Source organism: Rana temporaria, chromosome 1 (genome assembly GCF_905171775.1).
Source record: "Rana temporaria chromosome 1, aRanTem1.1, whole genome shotgun sequence".
NCBI lineage: Eukaryota > Metazoa > Chordata > Amphibia > Anura > Ranidae > Rana > Rana temporaria.
Genome location: NC_053489.1, coordinates 53,119,872 through 53,145,372, shown reverse-complemented (window position 1 = coordinate 53,145,372; position 25,501 = coordinate 53,119,872). Strand labels below are relative to the sequence as shown.

General features: G+C 43.5%; 1 protein-coding gene across 1 annotated transcript in view; it reads left to right on the top strand.

Moving 5' to 3' along the window:
• MTMR12 (myotubularin related protein 12) overlaps window positions 1-13,650 on the top strand; it is a 109,150-nt gene extending 95,500 nt beyond the window's left edge. Inside the window, exons 15-16 of the mRNA XM_040337954.1 lie at window positions 7,018-7,176; window positions 12,897-13,650. Of these exons, the coding sequence (XP_040193888.1) occupies window positions 7,018-7,176; window positions 12,897-13,472 (735 nt within the window). The 3' untranslated portion in view covers window positions 13,473-13,650. The remainder of the gene's footprint in view (window positions 1-7,017; window positions 7,177-12,896) is intronic.
• Window positions 13,651-25,501: the final 11,851 nt, after the last annotated feature.

Sequence of the window (25,501 nt, the reverse complement as noted above, 5' to 3'; positions counted from 1 at the left end):
CAGCTTGTTGCCTGTATAAGACGCCTTTCCACAAAAGCAATTCGATTCCAATCTCTCCTCCATGGCCAAGACCGGGGGTCTCCAAACTGTGGCCCGAGGGCCATATGTGGCCCTTTGCTAGCCTTTATCCGGCCCTTGGGGCACTATTTCTCCAACTGACACCAACAATGGGGCACTATATCTTCCATCGATACCAATGATGGGATACTACTCCACTTCCTATTGACCACCAGCCCTGGGGCCATATTTATTTTCACTGATGCTGGGCCATTGACATCTTTTGCCCCTGCTGGCCACAATCTGGCCCTCCTAAGGTCTGAAAGACAATAAAGTGGTCCTTTGTTTTGAAAAGCTTGGAGACCCCTGGCCAAGACCAAAGAGCTGTCCAAGGATGTCAGGGACAAGATTGTAGACACAAGGCTAGAATGAGCTACAAGACCATCGCCAAGCAGCTTGGTGAGGGGGTGACAAGTTAGTGCAATTATTTGGAAATGGAAGAAACACAAAATAACTGTCAATCTCCCTCGGTCTGGGGCTCCATGGAAGATCTCACCTCGTGGAGTTTCAATGATCATGAGAACAGTGAGGAATCGGCCCAGAACTTTTTTTTTTTTTTTTTTTAGCCTATTCACATATGTGCGGCCACCCGCAGTACAATTTTGAAAGAGTGTCCTGTGCGATTTCAGTCCGCTTTAGGTGTGATTTTTTTTATTTTTTATCTCATACACTAAAATTTTTATTTGAAATCGCACATGACCGGGCTTTGAAATCGTAATGCAAACCGGCCTGCATATATGTGAACCGAGTCTGAAGGTACAAGTACTCGCGCAAATGCTTGGTGCCCGTGCAACGCTAACCAAAACCACATAATGAGGTCAAACCTGAACACTTTCAATTTGTATGCAATCAGGCAAGCCCTTGACTGCATAGTTGAAGGTAAATCTTAAGGAAATTGAATAAGAAATTTTTTGTATAATGCATGGTCAGCCAAAAATTGCCTGGTCAGTCACAGCCCAATCGGTGCTGCAGAGAAAGGTGAGTGGATGTGAAGGATTTCCTGCTGTTTATATACAGTGGGGAAATAATTATTTGATCCTCCTATTTTTTTGTAAGTGTGCAAACTTACAAAATCTGCAAAGGGGCTATAATTGTTAGCGTAGGTGTATTTTAAGTTATAGCGGTGGTTCTCAACCTTTCAAGTGCAGTGACCCCTTGATAAAATTTCTCAATTTGTGGGGACCCCCAAAAAATTTTTCGTAGCGTGGGTTGCCAGCACCCAAAGCAAGACGAGTAATTTGCGCCCCTAACCCACGGACATTTAGCACTCCACACATACAGTATTAAAACCCCTTATGGTACATATTAGGGTGTACCACTCTTTCTCTTCTCATTTCTTTGCCTTTTATCTCTCTCTATCCTAATTTCTCCCCCCCCCCCTCCCCCATACCTCTCTTTAGCCATTTTTCTTGTTATTTCTCTTCCTTTTTCTTTGTTCCTCTCCCTTCCATGTATTATCTATTTGTATTCCTTCTCTTACTCCTTGGTGGGGGGAATGGGATGAGTGGCAATGTTGGGGGGAGTTCTGATCGGCCAACTTAGGTGCTCTTGATCAAGGTCATCTGCTGATCTGAGAACTGTAGTGGGGACTTTTAATGGGAACTATAATCACAGGTAGTGTTATGCCGCGTACACACGATCAGTCCATCCGATGAGAACAGACCGATGGACCGTTTTCATCGGTTAACTGATGAAGCTGACTGATGGTCCGTCGCACCTACACACCATCGGTTAAAAAACTGATCGTGTCAGAATGCGGTGACGTAAAACACGACGACGTGCTGAAAAAAAACGAAGTTCAATGCTTCCAAGCATGCGTCGACTTGATTCTGAGCATGCGTGGATTTTTAACCGATGGTTGTGCCTACTAACGATCATTTTTTTCCCATCGGTTAGGAATCCATCGGTTAAAAAAAAAGCCAACTTGTTTTAAATTTAACCAATGGCGCCCACACACGATCGGTTTTGACTGATGAAAACTGTCCATCAGACCATTCTCATCGGTTTAACCGATCGTGTGTACGCGGCATTACTCACTGTGTCTCTGGCTTCACTGTGTCTCTAACTTTGTGGTGTCTCGTAGCGGTGACACCTCTGCCGAAATCAGGAGATAGGGGCTCCTCCCACTTCACACCAGTCAGCTGACCTCTAGTCTCTGCCCCCCAGCCATAGTGTAAACTAAATGGGCGGCTGCAAAGAGGCTGAGTGGGGGGCCGCGGGCTTCAGGAATAGCCCAGGATTTGGTGACCCCTGGCAAATCATCATTCGACCCCCAGGTTGAGAACCACTGAGTTATAGAGACAAATGTCAACCAAAAAAAACACATGATAGAAATGTTATAAATTGAGTTGTAGTTCAGTGAGTAAAATAAGTATTTGATCCCCTACCAACCAACAATAATTCTGGCTCCCAGAGACTGGCTACAGTATGTGCTCATGTGGTACACAGATTAGTCCTGTCAATTTTAAGAAGGCGCTCCTAATGACAACTCGTTATGTGTATAAAAGACACCAGTCCGCAGAATCTTTCTTCCATTCAAACCTCATCATCATTGGCAAGACCAAAGAGCTGTCAATGAGCTGTCAAAGGACTTCAGCGACAAGATTGTAGTCTTGCAGCCCATTCCAGCCTTGTGCAGGACCATCAGCAAGAACCTTGGTGAGGAGACAACTGTTGGAGTGATAATTCGCAAATGGAAGAAATACAAAATAACCAACAATCGTCCTCGGTCTGGTGCTCCGTTCAAGATTTCACCTCATGGGGTAAGGATGATTATGAGAACAGTGAGGGATCAGCCCAGAAGATCTCAAGGCAGTTGAGATCACCAAACAAATAATTGGCTACACAATACGCCACCATGTATTGAAATCCAGCAACACTGCAAGGTCCCCCTCCTCAAGAAGGCACATGTACAGACCCGAATGAAGTTTGCAGATGAACATCTCAATGATTCAAAGAAGGTTTGGGAGAAAGTTCTGTGGTCAGATGAGACCAAAATTGAGCTCTTTGGCATTAACTTGAATCTCCGTGTTTGGAGGAGGAAAATGGCTGATTATGACCCTAAGAACACAATCCCTACAGTCAAGCACGGAGGTGGTAACATTATTCTTTGGGGCTGTTTCTCTGCTAAAGTTACGGGCCAACTTTGCTGCATTGAGGGGCCAATGAACGGGGGCCACTTATTTGTAAAATCTTGGGTAAGAACCTTCTTCCCTCGGCCAGAACACTGAAGATGGGTCATGGATCGGTCCTTCAGCATGACAATGACCCAATACATACCACCAAGGCAGCAAAGCAGTGGCTTAAGAAAAGGCACATTAGGGTCCATGGAGTGGCCTAGCCAATCTCCAGACCTTAATCCTATAGAAAATGTATGGAAGGCCCTGAAACTTTGAGTTGCCAAGTAAAAGCCAAGAAACCTTAAGGATTTAGAAAAGATCTGTTAAGAAGAGAGGACCAAAATCCCTCCTGAGATGTGTGCAAACCTGGTCACCAACTACAAGAAACATCTTACCACTGTACTTGCCAACAAGGGTTTCTCCACCAAGTACTAAGTAATGTTTTGCTTGGGGATCAAATACCGTATTTATCGGGGTATACCGCGCGCCGTCGTATAACGCGCACCCCAAGCTTAGAAGGGAAGTTTAGAACAAAAACGTACATTTTGGATGCTCAGCCTTGTCAGTGTCTGTCTGCTGTCGGCGGCCTTGTCCAGCGTCGGTCTGCGGCCTTGCGCAGGGTCCGGCCTTGTCCGGCGTCCACCCGCGGCCTTGTCCGGCGGCCTTACGTGGGGTCCGTCAAGCCTTGTCGGTGTCCGTCGCGTCTGTCTGGCGGTCCGTCCAGCCTTGTCGGTGTCCGTCGCGTCCGTCTGCCGGGTTTGAGTTTGGCGCCTCGGTCGAGCTGTGCAGAGCCGGATTTCTGGTGTGTTCGTCTCCTCTCGCGTGGTTGAACCTAGCCAAGTGCGCAGTACACTCGGCTCTGTCTTTGTCCGTGGCGCTCAGACAGCTGGGATCGGCGTATAACGAGCACCCACGATTTTCCCCTGAGTTTAAGGGGGAAAAAAGTGCGCGTTATACGCCGATAAATACAGTACTTATTTTACTCACTGAACTGCAACTTAATTTATAACCTTTTGTATCATGTTTTTTTTTTTCTGGATTTTGGTTGATATTCTGTCTCCATCATTTAAAATATACCTATGATACAAAATTATAGACCCTTCATTTCTTTGTAAGTGGACAAACTTACAAAATCTGCAGGGGGGTTCAAATAATAATTTTCCCCACTGTAATGAGGTTTTGGTGAGGATTAAATTGTGCAAGATCTGTGGTTTACCTGTGGACAGAAAGTCAGACAAAGCCACACTTCTTGCAAGGTGTGTGTTTTACTGATGTGACTTGTGTTTGTGTAAGTTTCAGCTCAAGTGATTGAGCTCTATAAATGGCTCACAGGCTCTTTTTAGCAAAACTGCTAACAAAGAGCCTGGGAAAATATGAAAAGGTGTCGAGCTCCACCTGCTGGATAAGGAAGCAAAATAGCCATATGAAATTGTTCATATTTGCCAGACTAAAGTTATACTGGCCATACACTATACCAGTGGTCTCCAAACTGCGGCCCGGGGGCCAGATGCGGCCCTTTTGCTTGCTTTTATCTGGCCCCTGGGGCACCATTTCATCCACTAACGATAGGGCATAATTCCTCTGACACCAATAAATGGGGCACAATTCCTCTAACTGACGCCAACGATGGGGTCCAATGACATTAACGATGGGGTACAATTCCTCCCACTTACACCAATAATGAGGCTCAATTTTTTTTACTAAAACAAACAATGGGGCATTATTTTTTTCCAATGGATGCTGGGACCTTTTCTACTGCCACTGGCCACAGTCCGGCCCTCCTAAAGTCTGAAGGACAGTAAAATGGCCCTTTGTTTAAAAGGTTTGGAGACCCTTGCACTATACGAAAATTCGGCCGAAATTCGGTCGTTCAGACAGTTCTTTCGTTTTTCGAACAGTTAATGGGCACAAAATCGATAATCGTTGGGACATTTTTGAGCCGAAAAAAACAAAGGACACATTTGGAAATTTTCTGTCGAACAAACGATAAATCGGAAGGTTAATGTGTTTCCCGTCCGAACTTTCTGCACTAGGTATATGTAAAAAAAAATGAACCAATTTTTTTTTATTTATGTCCACCGAACGATTTATCGGTCATTACATGATGGCACTATCGTTTGCACTCACGACCGAACGTTCGTTTTTTCGAAAGTTCGTTCAGACGATTTTTCGTGGAGTGTATGGCCAGCATAAGAAACCTTTTTTTTTTTTTTTTCTTTTTTTTTTTTTTTTTTTAAATATATCCGATAAAGAGAATTTTAACAGAACCACTTTACATTTCCCTTTTTAAAGCGGAGGTTCACCCAAAAATCAACTTTCTGCCATTAGATCCAGCATACTGCTGACATCTGCAGTATGCTGTTTTTTTTTTGTACTTATCGTTTTATCAGCCGTTGTTGTCCGGCTCCGAGCGGGGATTTCTGCGGGGAATAGGTGTTCCTAAGCCAAGCGGATTTAATTGACGGGCTGCTAAAGCGTGTCACGCCTTCCGAAAATACCCGAAGTGACACTCGGGTGTTTACGGCACCTGCCGCGTAGAGCTGACTGCGCAGGCGCCGTAAACACCCGAGTATCACTTCGGGTATTTTCGGAAGGCGTGATGCCCCTTAGCAGCCCGTCAATCAACTATGCTTGGCTTAGGAACGCCTATACCTGGAAGGAATCCCCGCTCGGAGCCGGATAACAACGGCTGATAAAACGATAAGTACAAAAAAAAAAAAACAGCATACTGCAGATGTCAGCAGTATGCTGGATCTAATGGCAGAAAGTTGATTTTTGGGTGAACCTCCGCTTTAAGTCTGAAATGTGTGTTTAGACCAGCTTAAATCGGCTGACTTTCTTGCAAAAATCAGGCTATATAGGATGACTCCTCCTGTTTCTGTAATGAAATTTTCGAAAAGATTAAATTATGCAAGATCAGTAATTCATCTGTGGGCAGGAAGTTAGACAAAGCCACATTTTGTACAAGGTATGTGTTCTCTGCTGTGACTTGATTGTGTATATGTAGAGTTCAGCTTGAGTGAATGAACTCTGTAAATGGCTCTGTCACAGGCTCTTTCAGCAAAACCGCTAACCAAGAGCCTGAAAAATGTGGAAAGGTGACAAGAGCTCCACCTGCTGGATGAAGAAACAAACTAGTCATATGCAATCGTTCATATTCAACAGACGAAGAGAGAATACCAAATTTACACAAAACCACTATACATGTGGTTGAAAGGCTGAAAGTGTTTTACCTTCATGCATTTTATGCATGAAGGTAAAAAGCATTCTGTGTGCTGCTTCCCCTAATACTAACGTCGGCACCCTTTCAATCCAATGATGTGAATGAGAGCCTCAGTTGTCCTGGGACTCCCTCTCCTCATTGGCTACTCGCTCCTACTGCTGTCAATCACAGCCAATGAGGAGAAAGGAGCCGCAGCTCTGTGTTTTATGGATGCGAAGAGCAGGGCTCGGGAGAAAGCACACACCAGTGCACCCATAGCAACTGGCTTGCTTTTAGTGGCACTGGCCAAGGGGGAGCTAGGAGTGCAGGTCGGGTTCCCAAGAAGAGGAGGATCGGGGCTGCTCTGTGCAAAACCACTGCACAGAGCAGGTAAGTATTTTTTTAATTTTATTTTTTTAAAGCCAAACCTTTAATACCACCAAGTCTGAAGTGCATGTTTGACTTCATCTTTTTGAGAAGCTGGTAGATAAAGAACGATATGATCATTTACTATAATGCACTTGACAAACGCTGTATTATGCAGTCATGGAATGTAATTTGGTGATTTAAGAAAAAGTTTGCTTAAGCTGTGACCTGCTTCTTTTTGGCATCTGAGAGTGTTCTGATTTTTCTTGGCAGATTGAGGACGGGCCGGGTAGACAAAGGGAGGCTTTGAGCTTCTACACGGCCTGGAATTGGTCAGTGCAGTTTGAATTGAAGGCTCTGTCCTTCTTAAACAACCCCCTGTACGTGGAGAAGTCAAAACAAGACAAAAGTCGAAAAGCAACACGTTCAAAGGTAATTTTTATATTGTTGTAGTGTCTGTGAACATTTGTGTAAATGTTAGTGTTATATTACGGCTTTTACCTTTTTTATTACCCCTGAAGGATCTTTGTAAGTTGCGTAATTAAAGAGACCCTTGTCAGGTTTTTAAAATGAAATCCACATGAAAGGTCCCTGCAATAGAAGGGCCCACCATGTGGGTGGTTGGTGGTGGGCTGCGTCTACTACCCCCCCCCCCCCACTGAGTGCTGCAACCTCCCTAAGACTGTTCGGAATTTTGCATCTATAGGAGAGTCTGATGCCCCCTGCCACAGCTGGTGATTCAATATTCCAACTCTTATGTCACTGATGAGTCCTGTACAAACATTGGTGATCAGAGAGGGGAACCAGATATATGGGCATCCAACCTTAAAGTGGAGCTCCACCCAAAAGGGGAAGTTCCCCTTGTTTGCCCCCTCCCTCCACTGACACATTTTTGGCACTGGGGTGGGGGGCAGGTACCTGGTTTTGAGAGGTACCCGCTCCCACTTCCTGCTCAGATTGCTATGGTGATCTGAGCCAGAAGTTCAGCCCCCACTTCCACCGCAGTCTTCTGAGGCTTCACTTCCTGTTTCCATTACTTCAGATGCCGACGCCTGCACCTAAAGCCGATTGAAGAATGGGCTCGGGTGAGGACATTGCTGGATCCCTGGACAGGAAAGTGTCCTTTAAAAGTCAGTAGATGCAGTATTTGTAACTGCTGACGTTTAATTTTTTTGGTGGCGCCTGGAATTCCTCTTTAATATGGAGATTTATTTTTAACCACATCCCACCCAGCCACTGCATATATACGGCCGGGTGGGCGCTTCCTCCTAAGTGGACGTTCAGGAATGTCCCTCAGAAGGAGGGGGATCGCATTTGCCCATGCAGCGGCGCAATCCCAATGCGCTCGTGTCAGCCGGACACGAGCGTTATCTCTGTGATTGGCCCTCCTGATCACATGACGGCCATGTCCAATCACCGCCATCATGTGATTGCTAGGCGATCGGCTCTCCTCTTTTCACACAGAAGTTGTCAGTGAGGAGAGCGGATCGCTGCAGCCGGCTGGTAATTAGTGAGTATGAGCAGTTTTTTTTTTTTTTTTTTTTTACACACACTGATCACCAGCCACTGTCCCCACACAGTAAACACCTGTCCCCCACATATGTAACAGTAAAATTATATGTCCCAATGATCATCTGCACACATATGTTTGTGATCACTTGCGTACATCTGTCCGTGATCACACAAACCAATTATTATACACTTAACAGGATTTTTTTACCAAAGGCGTGTAGCAGAATACATTTTGACTTAAATTTATGACAAAGTTCAATTTCATTGGATTTCTTTTAAAATGGAAAGAAGAAAATATATTTTTTTCCAAATTTCTGCTCTTTTTTCGCTTATATCGCAAAAAATAAACAGTCACGACTATATGCCACCATAAGAAAGCTCTATATGTGCGAGCAAAATTTCATTTGGGTACAGTGTAGCATGACCGCGCAATTGTCATTGAAAGTGCAAGAAAGTTGAAAATTGGCCTGGGAAGGAAATGGGTGAAAGTGTCCAATATTGATGTGGTTAAGGACAACCTGTCATCTGTAAATCAAGTAATCTTATCTTAAATGTACTGTACAGGACAGAGGAAAAGTATTCCTAGACCCTGGGTTATAGGATCGTACCTTCTGGTGATTGGACAGCAATTGTTGTGCCTACCCTATAACCCTGCCCCAATACATGAGTTCTTTATTTATTTTTTTGCATGTGTCCTAAGGTAATGGACCTCTAATCCTTGGAGGAGAAATTGCTCTTTGCTTTACTACTTATTTATCTTTTGGATTCTTCATTGATCTCTGCAATCAGCTCCTCAATGTTTTCTCTATATATTACAATAGAAATCGTGCATGTGAATTGTTTCCACCTTGCTAAAACCTTGAGAACAATACCCAGACCCCATGCTGTGGGAACAGCCTGTAATGTTGCTTCAGGCACTGAATCCTGCATGGGTGATCACCTTGGTACTTCGTGCAACATGTCCTAGTCAGCTGCAAGGTGCTTTAAAGGTCCAGGGCCACGATCCTTCGCTATGGCAGTGTTTCTCAACTCCAGTCCTCGAGGCGCCCCAACAGGTCATGTTTTCAGGCTTTTCATCATTTTGCACAGGTGATTTGATCAGTTTCACTGCCTTAGTAATTAACACAGCCATTTCATCTGAGGGAAACATGACCTGTTGGGGCGCCTTGAGGACTGGAGTTGAGAAACACTGCGCTATGGAACCCAAGCCCTAAAGACCCTTCAGGGGTAGGCCCACCACCAGGCAAAGCCTGGACTTTACAGTCTAGTGTTGTGAACCGGTAAGACGGGGTCTCCCTATAATTCTAAACCAGTGCTACTTTTGAAATGTGTTCAATTAGTGCAAACTTGTCAAACTTGTTAGGACTTAACCACTTAACCACTGAGGGCCAGATTCAGATACAATGGAGTATCTTTAGTTGGGCGTAGCGTATCCTATTTACGCTACGCCGCCGCAACTTAGACAGCCAAGTACAGTATTCACAAAGCACTTGCTCCGTAAGTTGCGGCGGTGTAGCGTAAATGGGCCGACGTAAGCCAGCGTAATTCAAAGTAGGCTGGTAGGGGGCGTGTTGTATGGAAATGAATCGTGACCCCACGTAAATGACGCGCCTAACGAACAGCGCATGCGCGCGCATGCTCAGTATCACGTCAAATTTTCATCCGTAAATTACGCCGGCTCAATGGTTAGTTGACGTGAACGTAACCTACACCCATCCCCATTCATGTACGACTTGCACAAACGACGTAAAATAAGACGCTTTTCCGACGTCCATACCTTAACATGACTTACCCCTGCTTTATGAGGGGTAAAGTTATGCCGGTCGTACGCCTTACGTAAACAGCGTATTTTAATACACCGGGCACAAGTACGTTCGTGAATCGGCGTATCTAGTTCATTTGCATATTCAACGTGGAAATATACAGAAGTGCCCCTAGCGGCCAGCGTAAATATGCACCCCAAGATACGACGGCGTAGGAGACTTACGCCGCTCGTATCTTGGCAACAGTGAGGCGTATCTGATTCTTTGAATCAGGCGCCAAGATACGACTCCTCACATTCAGACTTACGACTGCGTATCTGGAGATACGCCGTCGTAAGTTGTTTCTGAATCCGGGCCTTAGAGTCTAGTCTCAGGTGGATGACCAAGTATTGTATTGTTTCATGAGTCATGCAATTTACCACCATCCCACCTACAACCTTTAAAAGACAAGTAGGCACTCCTACAGCCATATTTTTGCAAGAATTTTTGGTACAGGATAATCTGCAACTGGGTTAGAGTTATCCTTGTGGACGCCCCTACCCCGTGCTCTGCTTCGTGACGTACCTTTCAAAATTTCCTCACTTGTAGTAAATGAAAAAATCCAAGAATTGGGCAAATGGTCACTTTGCCAGGGCTTCACATGACTCTCCACCTTGTAGTATTGAGGCTTCCATAACACCTCATAACATCGGTCCCTGCATGCAATGCTGCCTTCACCTTCAATGCAGAAAAAACCTTTCCGTATTTGGAGGTGAAATCTCTTTTCCTCTAGAAGTAAAGAGTGCCCCCTTGTCCTCAGTGTTGACCGTAAAGTGAATAACTCAACACCAAGTACACTGTATGGACCTCTTATATATTTGTACATGTTGATTATATCCCCCCTTATTCTCCTCTTCTCAAGAGTGAATAGATTTAGTTCTTCTAATCTTTCCTCATAGCTGAGCTCCTCCATGCCTCTTATCAGTTTGGTTGCCCTTCTCTGCACTTTCTCCAGTTCTCTGATGTCCTTTTTGAGAACTGGGGCCCAAAACTGAACTGCATATTCCAGATGAGGTCTTACTAATGATTTGTACAGGGGCAAAATGATATCTCTGTCTCTGGAGTCCATACCTCTCTTAATACAAGAAAGGACTTTGCTCGCTTTGGAAACCGCAACTTGGCATTGCATGCCATTATTGAGCTTATGATCAACTAAAACCCCCAGATCCTTCTCCACTACAGATCCCCCCAGTTGTACTCCCCCTAGTATGTATGATGCATGCATATTCTTAGCCCCCAAGTGCATAACTTTACATTTATCAACATTAAACCTCATCTGCCACTTGGTCGCCCAATTAGACAGAGTATTGAGGTTGGCTTGTAAATTGGAGACATCCTGCAAGGACGTTATTCCACTGCATAGCTTGGTGTCATCTGCAAAGACAGAAATGTTACTTTTGATCTCAGACCCAATATCATTTATAAATATATTGAAAAGTAAGGGTCCCAGCACTGAACCTTGGGGTACACCACTGATAACATTGGACCATTCAGAGTAAGAATCATTAACCACGACTCTCTGAATTCTGTCTTTCAGCCAGTTTTCTATCCATTTACAAACTGATATATCCAATCCTGTAGACCTTACCTTACACATGAGCCGTGTGTGCGGAACTGTATCGAACGCTTTTGCTCGGGAAGACGTCGCTTGTGACGAAACGCGTAGGATAATTTGCGTGCTGATGTCGTCACGTTCCTTTGTGCAATATTTTAATTTTTGCTGTAAGTGGTGATCTCTCTAAGGATCCTTGTCATATTTGGATAATGATAATGGATATGTGGGGACTCCTGTACAGTTTTAATGGGCTCTTTGTGACCTTTTGGTTATGTACAGCTGGTAAGCTTGTATTTTTACTACTTGACTTGAGGTAGTGGCTTTTGATGCATGAATCTTCTAACGTATTGGTGATGGAGAACCACTTTTGAGGCTGGGGCCTTGATATGAACTTCTAATAGGAGGACTTTTTGACACGTGAACTCTTGATTAAAAAAAAAAAAAAGTAAGAGTTCACGTGTCAAAAAGTCCTCCTATTAGAAGTTCTTATCAAGGCCCCAGCCTCAAAAATGGTTCTCCATCACCAATACGTTAGAAGATTCATGCATCAAAAGCCACTACCTCAAGTGAAGTAGTAAAAATACAAGCTTACCAGCTGTATATAACCAAAAGGTCACAAAGAGCCCATTAAAACTGTACAGGAGTCCCCACATATCCATTATCATTATCCAAAGATGGCAAGGATCCTTAGAGAGATCCCCACTTACAGCAAGGATTAAAATATTGCACAAAGCACACGTGGTTCCGGAATCAAAGGAACGTGACGTGACCTCAGCAAGCATTTCAACCTACACGTTTCGTCATGAGTGACGTCTTCCCGAACATGGATGTGTAGTGACTCCAATACTGTTTTTTGGCCTTTTGGTCATGTACAGCTGGTAAGCCTGTATTTTTACCATTAAGATGGTGGCTTTGGATGCACTGATTTTCCATTGTATGGGTGGTGGAGAACCATATTTGAGGCTGGGGCCTTGATATGAACTTCTAATAGGAGGACTTTTTGACACGTGAACTCTTACTTTTTTTTTATATTTTTTATATAATTTCTTAATTGAATGCAATGGTATATGTAATAGATGTATATTATGTTGAGTTGTTTAGCGCAGCTCAAGACATTGAAGATTAGGATTTACTGGGTAAGATATCTTATAGTAGAGCTTCTGCTTGTTTATGGTGCACATGTAACATAATGTTTTTGATTTCACATACTAGCGTGTTTTCTAGTTTTTTTTTTTTTTTTTTTTTACTTGTAATTTTAATATCCTTGCTTTATATTTCTGCAGCATCAAAGACAGTTGTCTCTGCCACTTACCCAGTCGAAAGGTTCTAACAAAAAAGGATTCTTTAGGGAGGAAACTGGACCATTCATAAGAAGTCTCCTAGGTAAAAGAATTAGCAAACTAATCAGCGCCTCTGATGAGGTGCCAAGTAACTACAAAGTATTCTACGAGAACTGGCATAGGAAACCTATAGACTATCATGGCTTGATCCTCCCACATATTGAGGGACCCGAAATTCGAATCTGGGCCCAGCGCCACCTTAGATGGATCCCAGAAGCGCAGGTTCTCGGTGGAGGAAATGTGGCAGCCATGCAGAAAGTGTTAGAGCTAATGGATGAAATTCAGAGCCTAAAGAGAAAGGTGAAGGAGAGGCCGACTGCAAACCTTCCAACACTCAAGGAAAATGACGTAGACGGCAGGCGTAAAAAGTCTGTCCGGCGCTCTTCCCTGTATCCATTTGCTCTTCTCCATATAACCTCTTTTAGACCCTCTATATCAACCACCACGTGGCGAAGTTGGGAAGCTGAAGATGAACTTGTTAATAGGGATGATGAATATGTTGAATTGGGCAGTATATGATTTCATGCACTCTAAAACTGTTATGCCACAAATGGTTATCTTCAGGAAGTGGTCTTTTTGCTCCTTTCTAGTTGTATAATTTATTTCCAGAGATTCTGCTTTTATATGTTTTCTATATGTATTTTGCAGCCTAGACAATCTGCAGATTACAAATCCAAACGCCATGTTTACAAAGCAAGTTAAATAGGTTTGTAAATGAGTAAAATAAGTGTCTGGGATAAATTGAAGGCCTACAGCAGCCTAAATCAAAACGGCACTGAATTTTTCAAAGGCTCTTTGTGGGTTATTTAGAGTCTTTAACCACTTCCGGACCGCCGCATGTACATTTACGTCAGCAGAATGGCACAAACAGGCTCATGAACGTACCTGTACGTCCCTGCCTAGACGTGGGTCGGGGGTCCGATCGGGACCCCCCCTCGGTACTTGCGGCGGTCCCCGTGGCTTCAGGAGCGATCCGGGACGACGGCGCGGCTATACGTTTATAGCCGCCCCGTCGCGATCGCTCCCCGGAGCTGAAGAACGGGGAGAGCCGTATGTAAACACGGCTTCTTTGTGCTTCACTGTGGCGGCTGCATCGATCGAGTGATCCCTTTTATAGGGAGACTCGATCGATGACGTCAGTCCTACAGCCACACCCCCCTACAGTTGTAAACACACACTAGGTGAACCCTAACTCCTACAGCGCCCCCTGTGGTTAACTCCCAAACTGCAACTGTCATTTTCACAATAAACCATGCAATTTAAAGTGGAGTTCCACCCATAAATATAACATTACATCAGTAATTTTAAAAAAATGTCATTAGTCCTTTAAGAATTTTTTTATTTTTTTTAGATGCTTTCAAAGTGTTGTTGCTAGGCAGAATAGTTAATCTTCCCTCTTCCTGCACCTAGGTGCTTAAGCTTCCTAACCTACACCGCACAGACTCCTGGGAAAGTAGTGGGTGTAACTTTCCAGGAGTCTGTGCACTCCCCAGTCTCGAAGAATCATGTGACTTGGACAGTACAGGTGCTGAAACCTGATCTGAAAACTATTACATTGCTTGTGCAGCACTGAGCATGTGCGAGATCTGCAAGGCTGAAATCCAGGAAGTCATACAGTCTGGCTTCATGATGCCCACACTTAAGATGGCCCCAGTCAATTTCTATTTTATAAAGTGTCTAAATGATGTAACAACCTAACAAAACGGACCTTAGTTTACAGACTAACTTTACTAGAATACATTAAGCTTGTGTATTACAGGGGTATTTATATTTAAAAAGTGAAATTGTGGCCGGAACTCCGCTTTTAAATGCATTTTTTTGCTGTGAAAATGACAATGGTCCCAAAAATGTGTCAAAATTGTCCGAAGTGTCCACCATAATGTCGCAGTCACGAAAAAAATCGCTGATCGCCGCCATTAGTAGTAAAAAAATTTTTTTTTTTTAAAAATGCAATAAAACTATCCCCTATTTTGTAAACGCTATAAATTTTGCGCAAACCAATCGATAAACGCTTATTGCAAAGCCCAAAAAATAAAACCAGCAGAGGTGATCAAATACCACCAAAAGAAAGCTCTATTTGTGGGGAAAAAAGGACGCCAATTTTGTTTGGGAGCCACGTCGCACGACCGCGCAATTGTCTGTTAAAGCGACGCAGTGCCGAATTGTAAAAACCCCTTGGGTCATTTAGCAGCTTATTGGTCCGGTCCTTAAGTGGTTAAACCCAAAAGTTATATTTTGGAGCCACCAAGTGTTTAGTCTGCCCCTGGCTTCTTTATGTCTTGGATACTCCCAACATTCCTAACTATGTTCCTGTCCACCTGGGAGTTGTTCTGTTCGTTCCGTCATCTTTGTTTCAGCAGTTCCTGCTAATTTATTTTATAGTACAACTTAAATAGAAATGGCAAGGACGGTAGGAGCCCCTCATAATAGCCATAGCTTATGTGCAGACCCAGGAGCTTCGCATAGAGATCTTGCCACCAGAGTTCCCAGGAAATATCAGCAGTCAGATGATTTATCAAGATTTGAGTGGACTAACCCTTTAAAATAAATAATGCTAGGTGTAGAGGTTCTATGACTGTGTGATACTTATGAGCTTGAAAGACTGATTGATTGTGATCTTAAAGCGGGAGTTCACCCAAAAATCAACTTTCTGCAGTTAGATCCAGCATACTGCTGACATCTGCAGTATGCTGGTCTTTTTTATTTTGGTACTTATCGTTTTAGCAGTATTTCTTCTATGGCTCTGAGCGGGGATTACTTCCTGGTATAGGCGTTCCCGAAGACAAGCAAGTTGATTGACAGCCTTCGATAGCGCGTCACGGCTTCCGAAAATTCACACGAGTGACACTCTGCAATTTACGGCGCCTGCGCAGTCAGCTCTACACGGCAGGCACAGGCGACGTAAACAGCCAAGTGTCACCTCGGCTGTTTTCGGAAGCCGTGACGCGCTATCGAAGGCCGTCAATCAACTTGCTTGCTTGCTCACTTGTAGCAAATGGAAGAGGTGTTCTTGCAGGGCACTGGCCATTAAGCTCTTGGTTATGTACATGGGGGATTGTCCTACAGAGTGCTACCTTGTAACACTAGCATGTAAGAGGCCCTGGGTTAAGTGAAGTTTTAGAACTTCACTGGTTATTAAAGTCTAGCCAACATTTTTAGTTTTTGATGGTGAGGAAGGGTAAAAAACAGTCTCAAGTTGTTTCCTTCTATCTGGGGCATAGAGAGATTTCCATCAAATGTTCCTAAAGTGACAAGATTTTAACCACGAGACGCTGCTAAACTCGAGTTCAGAGGCATTTGGGCATTTTTTTCAACTGCCCCTGAACACATTTAATGTTATCCTATGTGTCTATGCACACAATCACGTTTTTTGGCGTTTTAAAGCAGTTGGGTTTATGTCCGTTTTTTCAGATGCAAAATTTTGGGTTCAGAAGCGTTTTATTTTTGCGTTTTACTTTGGGAGGGTCTACAATGGCCCCATGCGCAATTCGCGGCAAAAACGGGCGTTTTAAACGCCGGTTTTTGCCTTTGAAAACATGAGTTTAGAGGTGTTTGTAATTGCTTCTCGTGTGCATGGGGCCTTAGGGTGTTGAAGACTTTTAAAAGTGCTGACAGACTCTTTGCTTTTAGACGAGGGAAGGAAATAAATGGCTATGGGCAGCCTCCATCATCTAAGTTGAAAGACACAGCAGGGGGCATGGACACTTTAATTAGAAGTATGGCCAAAGGTGTAAAAAAAACTTCTCTTGTGGGTCACGAGTGCACTTGTGCTCTCCTGTGACCCAGAATCGTCTGACGTCATAGAGGCGCTCCAGGCTCTGGAAGGATCCCGACCATATTGTTGGGATCCATGCAGGTGTCTGACAGCTGGCTCTGGACAGCCAAAACCATCTGTCTGCCCCCTCCCTAGCCCGGTGTGCCAAATAGCACTGGAAGGGCAGAGTGGAGTGTGGTGACTGAACGTCTCTGCTCTGGGAAGACCAAGAACTGAGCGATCAGTGGTCTTGTGATCGCTCAGTTCTTAGTTTTCGAGCCGACGGGGGACAGCTGCAGCATAGAGGTGAGTATGCATGTTTGTTTAGTAACCCTTTTCTCCTTTAAAAGCAGGCCAAGCTGCCAGTTGGTGGCCATTATGCCACTTTTATACCTATAGAAGTGAGAATATTGTTTTGGTTCTACCAAAAATACACCAGCATCACCTTCTGGATACAAATTTTCTGAGGGGATAGCAGTTGGCCATGAAGGGTAGTTTTCAATGGACATTCATTGTTGTATCCAATTTAATATTATCTTGGCCTTGATGGATAATTTCCACGGATGTTCTTGTTATGCCCAATTTTTTTTTTTTATAATAAAATAAAAAAAAAAAAATATATATATATATATATATATATATATATATATATATATATATATATATATATATATATATATACATGCACACACATACACATATATATATATATATATATATATATATATATATATATATATATATATATACACACACACATACACACATATATATATATATATATATATATATATATATATATATATATATATATATATATATATATATATATATATATATATATATATATATATATATATATATATATATATACATTTTTTTTATGACCGATCAGTGGCCATGTTGTGCCTGCCAATTAAATGGTCATACAATGACTGGTCTGAACACGTGCTACACACCACAAGCTCTAAAACATGTGGTGGGTTTTTGGGATAGTTAAGAAGTGGGGTTGGATTACAGACACTTGGGTGTACTTTCAGCCCAAACAGTCTCCAGGAAATCTTGTGCATAAGGATGAAGGGAGAGTTACAGATTGCTTTACTCTGTTTCTCATATAGCATATTTCCTATATAATACTTTCCCATTGCTATATGTCCAAAGCCAAACAATATTATGTTTATAGATATTATTGTAGATAATGTAGTTAAATAGTTTGAGTGTGTAATATATTTTCTTTCATTGGACCATGACAGATTTGCATTAAATGTAGGATTTATTACGTGCACAAATGTCGTTATAGTTTTTATGTGTAAAAATTCACTGTGAGCCCACAAATGTGGTGTTGAACATTAAAGGGGACCTGTAATTGCCAACATTCCTTGCCAACATTCCTTGACAACATTCCTTGATATAAAGCTCAAGCAAAATAAGCCTTTGTCGGTATTCCACCCAAGCTGGGAGAGTAAACCTTTTCCCCAGTGTGCCTTTTAAATGGTTTGGAAAGCCCAGGGGGTGAGATGGATCGACAATCATGTAAGCACTGTGACAGTGTGCACATGATCGGAACCTGGTCCCGCTGTCTTTACCCCAGACCGAGATCTGTCTTTGGAAGATCAGTCTCTGTGCTGAGAGTAAGCGATGAGCGTGCTCCCAGCACTTCTACATTGGCCTCCTAGTGGTGCATATGTGCGGGATGTGGACATTAAAGCCAATCTTTTGCCACCACACGTGTTGGGTGGTCATAAAGCGGTATTCCAGCCAATGGTATCTAATTATTTTAGGTTTTGGATGTAGTAGAAGTGTTAAGAACCTTTTTATTGATGGCTGCCCATATTGAGATTTCAATTCTCTAGTCCTAGTGACGCAACACATTGAATTGGTGATTGACGGAACCGGTATGCTTTTTGTCCCCACTGGGGGTTATCTTCACAAATGTAACATTTTGGAAATCCCCTCATTTTGTGCCCTAGCAACAATGTTTAACAGGACAAATCATTGATGGTGAATCTTACCAGGGGGGAGACAATAAAAATCTGATGGCGGTTAATAAATCAAAAATTTGATTAGTTTTAGCTGGCCCACACATTTTCTGCCAAATTTCCATTTGGTGGGCTGAACCAATGGTCAGGCTGTTACTTCACTGGGGACTAGAGAGTTCAATGTAATACAGTGTGAATATGGACCATGTCACTGTTTTGCACTAGTTGACAAATGAACATTGGGGCCAGTCGGTCCAATCTACTGTAGTCAATTAAGCAGGTATGCGTATGCGAGATAAATGCACATTCCAGCTTCTAACTGGCAAAGGAAAGAAATTACAAAAGCTCTGCACAACTCTTAAAGATTTTCCCCAAGTCACAGCTGCAGAATATTGTACGGCCTTTGAGCGGTAGCTGCTTGAACTGTTCATATTTAGTATTTTTTAAATGCAACAGCACTGCAGATGCCTCCAGACCTACCTCTGGAGAAGGTTTAGAACCTCATAAATATGTATAACATCGTACAGTTCCCGTTTAAAACCTATATTCATTATTTTACCAGCTGCTGTTGGCTCACCAGAAGGAATTCACATCATGCACTTGCTGCACAGAAAATCATGTCTGCCATTGGTGACCATGGTCAATGACTCCATTTAAGCTCTAGTTTCCATAAATTGGGCCCACAAGGTGTACATACTGTAAACGTTTGGTGTAGTCTTAACCACAGGGCTTTCAACATTGTTGAATCGCTGGTTTACTGTAAAAAATTCTTTATTGTATTTGCCTTTTGTTAAAAAAAAATAATAATCTTTGTTGTATTTGGAAATATAGTTTACCTCATGCATTTTATGGAGTAAAGATGTATTATTTAGTATTTTGTAATTATATATTTTTAACAATTTATCCCAGTTGTTGGTCTCTGTTATTTTTGTGATTAAATGGCCGGTTGGTGCACTAATGCACATGAGCGTGTTAGGCATACTCACAATGCCTATGATTGCACTGTCGGATGAGACGGATCCAGTGTTGCCAACCTACCAGATTGAAATTTACTGGCACGACACCCAGAATTTACTGGCGCAGCCACAGTTTTACTGGCATTTCACAAAAGTTACTAAATTACATTCAGTAAATTTCAGTATTAAGGCTACAAACAAGTACACTAGGCAAATAGCAATGTGATTTTAAGGTAAATATTAAGGTAATATTAAGGTAAAAAAACATATTTTTGTTATTTTCGATATAATAAGGGCAAATTATTTAGTCACATCACCCCCTGCCTCCATCCCCCTCTGCCACCAACACCCCCTGCCTTCATCTCTCTCTGCGGTGCCACAATATCCCCCAGGCCCCCTGCCTCCAATCACCCCCTGCCTCCATCCCCCTCTGCGGTGCCACCAAACCCCCCCCCCTGTCTCCATCCCCACCCTTTGCGATGCCACCACCCCCCTCTGCGGTGCCACCAACACCCCCTGCCTCCATCCCCCTCTGCGGTGCCACCGCAGCCATCATTACCCCCCTGCTTCCAATCACCCCCTGCCTCCAATCTCCATGCGCAGTTCCAAGCCAAAGCGATCTCAGCTATTTTTACTGGCACATTCCCGCAGCCACGGACATTTACGAAAAAAGTGCCCATTCTTACGGACTGTCCGTAAAAATATGGACGGTTGGCAACACTGGACGGATCACAGGTTAAATCAAAAGATCAAACTGGCATGGCTCTGTGACTTATGATCGCTGGGGACCATCATTGCGATTACAAATAGTAAATGCTGGTTGTGATCAGCAGCCAACCCTCCCATTCTCGCAAGCCTGTTAAGAGCTGATAACCAAAGCAGTTTATTCTGCCACATCTCTCCTGCAGAAAGAGGAGAGGTGAAGAGGCTAGCTGTTGCACTGGTACCCTCCATCCCCACCTACACAACATGAGCCAGTCCAGAGCTTCCTGACGGGGGAAAGAGGGGAGCCTGACCTCTGCGCTTTGTGAGTTACTTACTCCTGACCTCTGTGTTCTATGCAAAGCTTACTCCTTACCCCTGAATTCTTAGTCCTGACCTGCTCTTGTGCGTTACCTATGTCTGACTGCTGCAATCTGTTGCCTCTAACCTTAGCAGTCTCTGTCTGTAAGGCCCCATACACACGAGAGGATTTATCCGCGAATACGTTCCAGCGGATAAATCCTCTCGAGGATTTCAGCGTATTTCTCATGCGATGGAGTGTACTCACCATCGCATTGAAATCCGCGCCGAAATCCTCTGGCGATGACGTGTCGTGCCGTCGCCGCGATTATGACGCGGCGACGTGCGCGACGCTGTCATATAAGGAATTCCACGAATGCGTCGAATCATTACGACGCATGCGGGGGATCCCTTCGGACGGATGGATCCGGTGAGTCTATACAGACCAGCGGATCCATCCGTTGGGATGGATTCCAGCAGATGGATTTGTTTAGCATGTCAGCGAATATTCGATCTGCTGGAATCCATCCCAGGGGAGATATATCCGCGGAAACAGATCCGCTGGAGTGTACACACCATAGGATCTATCCGCTGAAACCCATTTGCTTGGATTTTTCAGCGGATGGATTCTATCGTGTGTATGGGGCCTTATGAGAATACCTGTAGAGTGGAAACCATAGCCAAAAACGTCAGGCTAAGAACAGTTGAATTGTCTGAACTGCTAGATGTATGATCTGTGTCGGAGTGCCAAGCCAAGGTCATTGCAGGAGAAGAGATTCGTAGAGGGGGGTCACAAGCCAAGGTCTGTTCAGAAGAGTTTTGTGGGGGGGGGGGGGGGTCAATATTTTTATTCCCTTTTTTGTATGTACTTTTTCTATGCTGTTAGTTTTTTAAATGTGGTTACACACATGTATTTGTATTATCGTTCACAATGTTTTTAGTTTTGCTTATCAAGATAAGGGGAGAACTGATCACACCACCCTACACCTGTGTGGGGTGGGAGTGTCCTCTACTTAGAGGTTCGGTAGGTCAGTCTTCATTTTGGGTTTTGAAGAAGCACAATGTATGTGTGAAACGTCGCCACTCATCCGTTGTTTTATTCCTGGTGGCAGTTTTTCAATAAACTTGTTGGATGGATATTGGTGTGCAGCTAATTTTTCTCACTTGGTCTACATGTTCATGGTTGCGAGCCGGAGCTAACAGCCAGCCCTTCATTTTTGGTGGCTTATTATACTCACCTGGAGCAGCGATCTGTCTCAATACCAATGGACATTACCAAAGACCCTTTCTTATGCTTTGCCAGGCTCTAACTGCAGCTGTCTTCAGTAGTTCTTTGTTTGCATGTCTTTCTGCCTTTTATTTTTGCCTTCAGCAAGTGAAATGCATGCTCAATTGGGTTGAGATCAGGTGATTGACTATTGCAGAATATTTCACTTATTTTCCTTCAAAAGCTCCTGGGTTGCTTTTGCAGTGCGTTTTGGATCATTGTCCATCTGTACTGTGAAGCGGCGTCCAATCAACTTGACTGAATTTGGGCTGACCGTATATCTCTAAACACTGCAGAATTTATCCAGCTGCTTATGTCTTCTGTCACAAAAACAAACACCAATGACCCAGTGCTACTGGAAGCCAGCAAGGCCCTCTTAATCCTCTTGTATTTTATTCTATTGTAACTGTATTGTCTCCCTTTTATATTGTAACGTGCTGCGTAAACTGTTGGTGCTATATAAATCCTGTATAATATTGCATGCCCATGCCGTCACACTCCACCATGTTTTACAGGTGACGTTGTGTGCTTTGGACCATGAGCTGTTCCAAGCCTTCTCCACACTTTTTTTTTTTCTTCAAGTCGTTTTGGTACAGATTAATCTTAGTTTCATCCGTCCAAATAATGCTTTTCCAGAACTAGTCTGGCTTTTTTAGATTATTTTAAAAAAAATTTGCGAAGTCTAATCTGTCTTTTCTATTCTTCAGGCTTATGAATGGTTTGCACCTTGTGGTGAACAGTCTGTATTTGCGATCATGAATAGCTGGATTCAGAAAGATTTACGCCGGCGTATCAGTAGATATGCCGACGTAACTCTGAATCTACGCTGTCCTAAATTTAAGCATATTCTGGAAACCAGATACGCTTAAATTAGGCTAAGATACGAGCAGCGTAGGTCTCCTACGCCGTCGTATGTTATAGTGTAATTTTTAGGCTGGCGGCTAGGTGGCGCTTCCGTTGAGTTTGACGTAGAATAAGTAAATGACTAGATATGCCGATTCACGAACGTACGTGCGCCTGTCGCAGTAAAGATACGCCGTTTCCGTAAGAGATACGCCGCGTAAAGATAAAGCTGCCCCCTAGGTGGCGTAGCCAATGTTAAGTATGGCCGCCGTTCCCGCGTCGAAATTTGAAAAATTTACGTTGTTTGTGTAAGTCGTCCGTGAATGGGGCTGGATGTAATTTACGTTCACGTCGAAACCAATACGTCCTTGCGGCGTACTTTGGAGCAATGCACACTGGGATATGTACACGGACCGCGCATGCGCCGTTCGTAAAAAACTTCAATCACGTCGGGTCACGAGTAATTTCCATAAAACACGCCCCCCATCCTCCTTACGCCAGCCCCATTTACGCTACGCCGCTGTAAGTTAGGAGGCAAGTGCTTTGTGAATACAGTACTTGCCTCTCTGACTTAAGGCGGCGTAGCGTAAATACAATACGCTACGCCGCCTTAAAGATGCGGCACTCTCTCTGGCTAGAAGTCTTCTCTTGATTGTAGACTTTGACAATGATACGCCCACCTCCTGGAGAGTGTCCTATTGTCTGCATGTTGTGAATGGTTTTTTCTTTACCATAGAGGATCCTGCGACCATCCACCACTGTTGTCTTCCATTGATGTCCAGGCCTTTTTATGTTGCTGAGCTCACCAGTGCGTTCTTCTTTCCACTCCACTCCTAATGTTGCTGCTATCTCTCTGATGTATTTAAAGCAGGAGTGCCCAACCTGTGGCCCGGGGAGCCCTCATGTGGCCTGCGGCGTCCTTTTCTGGGATGGCAAGCACAGATCGCAGGTTGCCATCCCAGAGCATCATCAGTGTTGTGAATGAAACCAGCAGTAGAATAAACAAGCGGCTGCGGAGAAGAGCCACATAAGCTGATGCTGCCTGTATTGCGCCAGCTCCTGTCACAGGTGGAGTGATCCCAAATCCAAATGCTCGCTGCCTGGGACAGCAACAGCTGGCAATACCTGAATGGAAGACTGTTATTAAAGGTAAGTTTATTACTAATATCACAGTGTATATTTGGGCATATCTGTTCTGCAGTGGTTACCGGGCTGCTTTTAAACTGATCCCCAGGTGAACCTGCGGGTTACCTGCACTGAGCCAGAGTTCTGTTATTACCTGTGGATTTGGTGTGCTCAGAAAGTGCACTACATAGTTAGGTTGAAAAAAAGACTCAAGTTCAACCATAAGAAATAAAATAATATCATCGCATATACCCAATTCTATACCCACAGTTGATCCAGAGGAAGGCAAAAAACCCCAGCAAAGCATGATCCAATTTGCCACAACAGGGGAAAAAATTCCTTCCTGATCCCCCCCCCCCCCCTATGTGGCAATCAGATGTTCCCCAGATCAACTTTACCTATAAATGTTAGTACCCAGTTATATTATGTACATCTAGGAAAGTATCCAGGCCTTTCCTAAAGCACTCTACTGAGCTGGCCAGCACCACCTCTGGAGGGAGTCTATTCCACATTTTCACATCTCTTACTGTATTTGGAGGTGAAATCTCTTTTCCTCTAGACGTAAAGAGTGCCCCCCTTGTCCTCTGTGTTGACCATAAAGTGAATAACTCAACACCAAGTTCACTATATGGACTCATTATATATTTGTACATGTTGATCATATCCCCCCTTAATCTCCTCTTCTCAAGAGTGAATAAATTCAGTTCCTCTAATCTTTCCTCATAGCTGAGCTCCTCCATGCCTCTTATCAGTTTAGTTGCCCTTCTCTGCACTTTCTCCAGTTCCCCAATATCCTTTTTGAGAACTGGGGCCCAAAACTGAACTGCATATTCCAGATGAGGTCTTACTAGTGATTTGTACTGGGGCAAAATTATATCTCTCTCTCTCTGGAGTCCATACCTCTCTTACTACAAGAAAGGACCTTGCTTGCTTTGGAAACCGCAGCTTGGCATTGCATGCCATTATTGAGCTTATGATCTACCAAAACCCCCAGATCCTTCTCCACTATGGATCCCTCCAGTTGGCCACCCCTAGTATGTATGATGCATGCATATTCTTGGCCCCCAAGTGCATAACTTTACATTTATCAACATTAAACCTCATCTGCCACTTGGTCGCCCAATTAGACAGAGCATTGAGGTCGGCTTGTAAATTGGAGACATCCGGTAAGGACGTTATTCCACTGCATAGCTTGGTGTCATCTGCAAAGACAGAAATGTTACTTTTGATCTCAGACCCAATATCATTTATAAAGATATTTAAAAAGTTAGGGTCCCAACACTGAACCTTGAGGTACACCACTGATAACCTTAGACCATTCAGAGTAAGAATTATTAACCATTAAGCCCTGTACACATCAGTTTGTCTGATTTAAAATGTTTTTTTATCCATCGGTGAAAAATAATAGAACCTGTTTTAAATTTTTCTTATGGTTAAAAAAACCGATCGTCTGTGTGGAAATCCATCAGTCAAAAATCCACGCATGCTCAGAATCAAGTCGACGCATGCTCGGAAGCATTGAACTTAATTTTTCTCAGCACGTCGTAGTGTTTTACGTCACCGCGTTGGACACAATCGGATTTTTAACCGATGGTGTGTAGGCAAGACTGATGAAAGTCAGC